Source organism: Solanum tuberosum, unplaced genomic scaffold, assembly GCF_000226075.1.
Source record: "Solanum tuberosum cultivar DM 1-3 516 R44 unplaced genomic scaffold, SolTub_3.0 scf00042, whole genome shotgun sequence".
Taxonomy (NCBI): domain Eukaryota; kingdom Viridiplantae; phylum Streptophyta; class Magnoliopsida; order Solanales; family Solanaceae; genus Solanum; species Solanum tuberosum.
Genome location: NW_006238967.1, coordinates 1,513,452 through 1,520,787, shown reverse-complemented (window position 1 = coordinate 1,520,787; position 7,336 = coordinate 1,513,452). Strand labels below are relative to the sequence as shown.

The window sequence follows — 7,336 nt, the reverse complement described above, 5'->3', positions numbered from 1 at the left end:
TATATATATACTATGTTTGTTTTTGTGTTTGAATTTGATTATATTACAATATGAGAATAATTTTAAATTAAAAAAGAAGATTTACTCGATAAATGAAAATTAATATCTAACAACTGTCTACTCATATCATGTTGGAGCTAATAAAAAGAGTAAATAACGATAACTAATTAAAGAATGAACGAATAAAACACGTAACATATAATAAAATTAATTAAACACGAATAATATAAAGACAAATTTAACATTTTTCCTTAAACAAGAAATGATAATTACTATAGCTAATAAAAGTAATTAGGTAATAAGTCATCTATCAAAGTCTTGGTGCTTTCAATTTTCCATAAAAAGGATTACAAAAAAATGTAAAAAGGAAATAAAAAGAGATGCTTTTCGATTTGGTTAACGTCGTAAAGTTGCGTAAGAAAAAGGTGCTTCTTTCTTCTTCTTCTTTTTTCTTTTTTTGTTATATATTTCAATAATTTTATTTTTATTTTTTAACCTTTACATTCATTGACCTATAAGAAAATATCAAAAATACAAAGTCTTCCTTTCATCAAAGAGTATAAAGAGAAATCCTTTTCAATGTACCAAAAAAAAGAGTAAAAAGAGAAAGGTGAAATGTAGAGTCATAAATACTAATTAGTACATTAGTATATGTAGAGAAATAGAAAATTGGGTCTAAGAAACAAGAGGAGAAGTATATAAGAAATGACTAATTAAGTGAGTTGAAAAATCGAATGTCCATCCCTAAAAAAGAATTATAGTTTGTTATACAATTTCACTTCAAATTTTATATCTTATCCTTAGTTGTATGTTTTTATCTAGAGCAACTTTCATATAAAACAAATATAAAAATCATATTTGTATGTTATAGCTATAGACTATAATTTGCATAATTGCGCTCCATAACAAATTTTATGTTTGCTATGGAGCTTTTGATTTGTATAATTCGCTAGATACATCCAATTTTATATAAATTGTTCAGCTTTGTATACATTCATTTATACACTGTAATTTGTATAATAAGATCTATATTTGTGTATTTATAAGTGTATAGGACGAAAATATATGTATTTGTATTTGTATATATACTTTTCTCTCGCTTTATATAAACATAAACACATTTTATACCGAAATGTATAAAATGGCTAATTGTATATCGAAAATGGTTAATTGTATACCGAATCAGATGACAAAAAATTGAGATATTTGCTGCGAATTACAAATAAATAAATTATGGCTATAACATTTAATTTGAATTAATAATTTGCTATGTCATACAATTTTCCCTTTTATCAATGTATATTTTTTAATTCAATTTAAAAAGAATGACAATTTTTACATCTCACATGAAATATTTAAAATTATATAATTCAAAGAATATGCTAATATAGTACAACAATTTTTTTATTTTTTTTTTGTATTCAATTAAACTAAACACATAAATTTAAATAGAAATAATACTCGTCACACATGATGAAAATGTTTTCCCCTTTTTCCTTTTTAAGAAAAAAAATCGTATCATATCAAAATTAAATATTGTCACGTAAAATGTCAATATCCTTCAAATACACGCAAGATAAATCATGATCTAGTATAATAACCTACAAACTACAAATGAAGACAGGTAAAGTGTACTAAACAACCCTCATATAATAAACTTAATCGAAAAAATGTAAAGTAAATTTTGAATCTAAAACCCTCTCAATACCTCTAGTTGAGAGATTTCAAACTCAACCAACTCAATCGGACACACACGTTAGAAAAAGAACAAAGTTGGGTTGGATAATAGGGATCGGGTCTAGAAACTAAGGTGTGGGGGGAGGGGTTAACGTTGGTATAGGCTGCTTTGGGCTTATTCTTCCTAAACTAGCCTCGTCTATTTCTGTATTTGGGCAGCTAAATAGGTGAAATAGCACAAACAAGATCTAGTAAAATACTAAGTAGACATCACATATCCATCATCTCTCTTTTCTTTTTTTTTATAAAATAAAACTTTCCCCAACAACTTCAACTTCTCTATAAGTTATAAGTTCCATCTCCTTTCAATATTTACACAAAAAAAAGTTCATTTTTTTTCTTCATTTCACACATCAATATAGGTCACGTTGCAACTAAAAATCTACAACTTTTCGAAAATAGACTCATTTTGGTTCTATCGACAAACCCATTTTATTATACAACAAAAAAAATGTGGAATTTAAATGATTCCCCCGATCAAATAATGGAGGATGAATCTGATGAAGGTATACCGGTGAGATCGGTATCAAATTCAAGTTCATCCGCTGTACTTGTTGCAGAGGACGGTAATTCATCAGAAGAAGACGGTGAAAGAGGTAAAAAAAAGAAAAGTAGTACACCAGGTAAATTATTCGGTTTTTCTGTTAACGACGACAATTTGGAACCGCCGATAGTTACCCGGCAATTTTTCCCGGTGGATAATGAGTCCACCAATTTTCCAAGAGCACAATGGGCTGGAATTAAATTTTGTGAATCGGAACCGCCACTTGTCACCGGATTAGTGGGTAACCCAATTGAGGTGTCACAACAACAGCCAATTAAAAAAAGCCGCCGTGGACCACGTTCAAGAAGTTCACAGTACCGTGGTGTTACCTTTTACCGGAGGACTGGCCGGTGGGAATCGCATATATGGTTTGTGTTACTTTTCAATACTATCACATTAAATCGACTTATACTATTAATATAACTCAACTTATTTTTTGAAAATATTGTCTATTCGAAATTAATAATTCTTTTTTATAATTTGGTTTAGGGATTGTGGGAAACAAGTTTATTTAGGTATGCTTAATTTATTTCATTTTAAAATTATTTATTGTTACTGGTGTTCTTGAAGATAATAAGTTTAATATCATCTGGTATAGGTGGATTTGATACAGCACATGCAGCAGCGCGGTGAGATTTTTAATTCTTCTCTTGTAACTTTTTGTAATTTTTGAGTGTTTGATATAATGAAAGTAACTTCTTTTTTCTTTTCTTTTTTGAAAATGGAACACAAAAAAGTTGAATTTTTTGCAAGAAATATTTTGTTTTCTATGGTACCGTACACAGAGACTGAAGGTTTTGGAATGTATGACACAGTGCATATGATAGGGCAGCAATCAAGTTCCGGGGAGCGGAGGCGGACATAAACTTTACCTTGGAGGATTACGAAGGTGACTTAAAACAGGTAAGTTATGCATTCAAAATTTAAATTTGATCAGTTTAATTTTAAAGATATTAAGATTGATAAAAGAAAAAATCAATAATCTCTTGTATATGAAATTATAATTTCACAAATGACCACTCAACTAATAGTTATTATCTTAAAGTCGTTTTAAAAATGATTTTTTGAGACAAGACGCTAAAAAAGCATCTAGATGTGTTTTTGTTGTGTGTGTCTGATTGGAATACTTCACTTTCACTATTTGGCTTATCATAAACAGTAGCTTTTGTTTCACATTTTTTGGTGTGAATATTTAGTTGGAAGCATATATATAACATTTTGACATTTTATTTTTGTTTGTGCATAATTTGTTTTATCTATATTTTGGTGTATCAGATGAGCAATTTAACCAAGGAAGAATTTGTGCATGTACTAAGGAGACAAAGTACTGGTTTTCCAAGAGGAAGTTCCAAGTATAGAGGAGTCACTTTGCATAAATGTGGTAGATGGGAAGCTAGAATGGGACAATTCTTAGGCAAAAAGTAAATTATTATTCTCCAAGATTATTGAATAAATGTTTCAAAGAGTGAAATTATTGATTATTTTTTTTAATTTTTTATTTGGAACAGGTATGTTTATTTAGGCCTATTTGATACTGAAGTTGAAGCTGCCAGGTGTGTTATTGCAGTGCTGAATTTATTCTTCTTAATTTCTCTACTTTAATTAGTTGTATTGATACGAGGGAGTTACTCGAATGATAAACACCTCTCAACTCCTATCCAAAAGGTGGGATCTTCCAAGAGGGGTAAAGAAAAAAAAATATTCTAGTTGCATTTTTCGCACTAAAATTACTCCCTTTATCCCAAATTATTTGGCACGTTTGCTTTTTACAAAAGTTCATATGATTCATTTTCGAAGTCAAATTGGATTAAAATAACTCAATAATTTATAGTATTTAAAATCCAGATATTCAAATATTATATGATAAGTAGTATCACTTACTGTATAAGTTGTAATTTTTGTCATGTTAATTTGTCAAAGCTAGCTCACATAATTTGACTTTCGAAAAGTGAAACAGTATAACGTAACTAACTTATTGAAGAAGGTGAATGCTTTAAATATTTTTAACACACTTTTTTCTTTCTTCTGTAACAGATCTTATGATAAAGCTGCTATCAAGTGTAATGGAAAAGATGCAGTTACCAACTTTGATCCTAGCATTTATGAAAATGAAGTTAACTCAACCGGTAAAATTACATTTTTCTTTAATTTATTTGCTCTCTGTTTGATCGACATTTCTAACATATCGCCAGTTTATATAAGTTAAATCTACGTAACATTGATAAATGTGCATTTTTTTTTCTTCAGAATGTAGTGATAATGCAGCGGACCACAATCTTGACTTAAGCTTAGGAGGTTCAAGCCAAGAAATGGGGGACAATAGGGGTCAAAATTCTTCATCTAATTTGCAATTGGATGTCCATTGGGGCCACCAAGGGTCATCAAGGCTTAATAAGGTGCATACATTGAAATTACCTATAGTGATTTTTGAAAATAATTATTTTAAATTATTTATTATTTTAAAATTTTAAGATAAAATTAATATTCTTTACTTTTTTTATCCTTGATAATTACGTTCTTGAAAGCTATAAATACTTCAGTAAAATAAATGTGTTTAATAAAAAGAAATTATTGTCTTAAGACATGGTAAAATAATAAAGAATCTCTCCTAATTAATGTTTTCTGTAAGAGCATGTAAAAGAAGAAACACGAAAGATAATTTGAGAGAGAAGGAGTACATAACATAGCTTACCTTAATTCCTTGCAACTATGTAGAAAAACATAGTTCAGAAGATTGACAACTTTATTTTCAACATTTCAAACTTAATTTTGCATCATGTCTAATGTTTGTACATGCTTTTTTGTTCTTTAAATTGTCGTATTTATTGAAATCGAGTACCCTCGTGTTTTAAATTTTCTTTAGCCACGTAGCCAAATCAATTTTGATGGCCAAAAAAGAAGTGGATATAATGAGACTGAAACATTGCAACTCTTGAGCCAAACGCACCTTAATTCGTCAGGCAGAGTGCAACCAAATATTAATGAAATGCAAAAGTTTGGCGAATTTATTAGAGATGGTGAAACACATATGGTTCAAGCCTATCCCCGGCAATTCAATTCATATCAAGTGAGTTTTCATTTTTCTTATAAAATATTTTTTGATTGCTATACAAAATGTTGTTATAAAACATATAATATAACATAAGATAGAAAAATAATTTTGAAGAAAACTTATATCGTTATAATAACATATGTATTATAAAGAGAAATAGTTGGATTTTATGGCTCTCATGTTTTTTCTTTATTAACTTGTCCAAATTATTGTAAAATACTATCCTTGGTTATTTTACAAAAAATGTCATTTTAACCAATAAAAATAAGTATTGTTTTAAGAAACCAATTAGTAGATGTTTGGACATTAAGAAAAATTATACTTGAGGATAAGTAAAAAATTTAAAATAGTTGAAAAAAGATATTTACAAATTGATATTTTAGAGAGAAAAAAAAATCTGTGAGTTGAGAAAAAAATTATCTTGAAAATTTTGGAAAATCACTTTTTAAATTTGAAACTCATCTTCAAAACCTTTTTTCAAAAAATCAATTCAATGTATAACCAAGGCAGCCCCGAAAATGTAATAATTAATTTGTTTTGTTAAAATCTTTCCTTACTCTAATAAATGATCTATACAATTTATTAAACCCCTCAACTATTGGTTCTCATTTTGAGAAGAGATAAAAAGGATTATTTGATCCTAATTATTACTTAATACTATTAAATAATATTTTTTTTATGACTGTATCGAAACCTTAAACAATATTTAAAAAATGATTTTGATACAAATTATTGTACACCTTGTGATCAAATCAACTAAAGAGTAAGTCAAAAATATTTTGATTTAAACCTCGATCTAATATCATATTAAATTTTGTGATCATTTTATTTAAAAAAGCTAATCATTAATTTATTTTAAAAAATTCAATTACTTAATTATATTATGTATCAACGGGCAGGTTCAGACTTCGAGCAACAATAATGTAGGCCAAATTGGGGCAACAAGTAATTCTCAAGAATGGCACCCTAATTATGAGATAATTACAACTGCTGCAGCATCATCAGGATTCCCCCAGCAGATAATAAGAACGCAAAATTGGTCTCAAAATAATGGCTTCCATCATAATTTTATGAGACCTTCTTGACCATTAATTAATTTCTTCATGTTCTTTTATTAATCTTTGTAAAGAGAAATTAATTAATGTTGAGATTATTAATACTCTCAAAACATAAACAAACAGATTATATTGGCAGTATATATATGTTGGAATGAAATTCCAACTCTTTGGAAAAGTTAAGTGTAACCTTTTTATTCTTTTTATTTTTGTTAAATTCTTATTATTGGTAAAATTTAATTTAGATTCTTCGGATTCAATTCTCGCAGCTCGAATTAAATTTAGCAGACGTTTGACCATAAAATTTAAATATCTTTTATTCTATTTAATATTTATAAAGTTGAAGTTGATGCTAAAGTTTTATTTGGTTATAATTTTTGCAAAGGAAAGAAGATAACACTTTATTTAAAAAGGATGGTAAAAAGTATTCTTAAATTATGTGAAATTAAACAAAAATATCATCCGTTAATTGTTTTATCTAAAAATATCTTTACCATTAATACTTAGTACTTTGGTCCAAACTACATCTATTGTTACTTTTAGGTAAAAAAGAAAATGTTCAATTTTAATAAGCATATCATCTATTCTCTTCTAAACACAATCTTTATCATAATAATATCGTAATTCATCATTAACTTTTATGTGTATATGATCATAATGATTCATCATTAATTAATTTTCATATAGATAAGGATAAAAAAATTTCTCTTAATAAAATAGGAAATATTTTTATTTCTTAATATTTTTGAATTAAAGAATAATAATTTTTTACTAATATAATCCTTGACTTTGAAATTAAGATACAATAATCATAATTTCATAACATAAAAAAAATTATTACATTGATTCAAAGTTCAAATCACAAAATATTATTGATAGAGTTATTCTTGAATCTTTTGTAATAACTTTCAAAATTGAGGAATTTACTATCAAATATTTATCCTACAA

At 27.3% G+C, this 7,336-nt stretch overlaps 1 protein-coding gene across 1 annotated transcript; it reads left to right on the top strand.

Annotated features, from left to right (window-relative positions):
- The first annotated feature begins 1,900 nt into the window (after positions 1-1,900).
- LOC102582479 (AP2-like ethylene-responsive transcription factor TOE3) lies at positions 1,901-6,566 on the top strand. Its single transcript, XM_006343131.2, has 10 exons — positions 1,901-2,649; positions 2,771-2,796; positions 2,880-2,910; positions 3,097-3,184; positions 3,557-3,702; positions 3,790-3,834; positions 4,316-4,407; positions 4,529-4,677; positions 5,145-5,348; positions 6,233-6,566. Exons 1-10 carry the CDS (start codon positions 2,189-2,191, stop codon positions 6,416-6,418), a joined length of 1,428 nt encoding a protein of 475 aa, XP_006343193.1. The 5' UTR covers positions 1,901-2,188; the 3' UTR covers positions 6,419-6,566.
- Positions 6,567-7,336: the final 770 nt, after the last annotated feature.

What these genes read in the sequence shown, in the direction of transcription:
- LOC102582479 (XM_006343131.2), top strand. Translation starts at nt 2,189, where the DNA reads ATGTGGAATTTAAATGATTCCCCCGATCAAATAATGGAGGATGAATCT. An exon ending in GGACAATTCTTAGGCAAAAA is followed by an intron (nt 3,703 to 3,789) that starts GTAAATTATTAT and finishes TATTTGGAACAG; the next exon opens with GTATGTTTATTTAGGCCTAT. An exon ending in ACTGAAGTTGAAGCTGCCAG is followed by an intron (nt 3,835 to 4,315) that starts GTGTGTTATTGC and finishes CTTCTGTAACAG; the next exon opens with ATCTTATGATAAAGCTGCTA.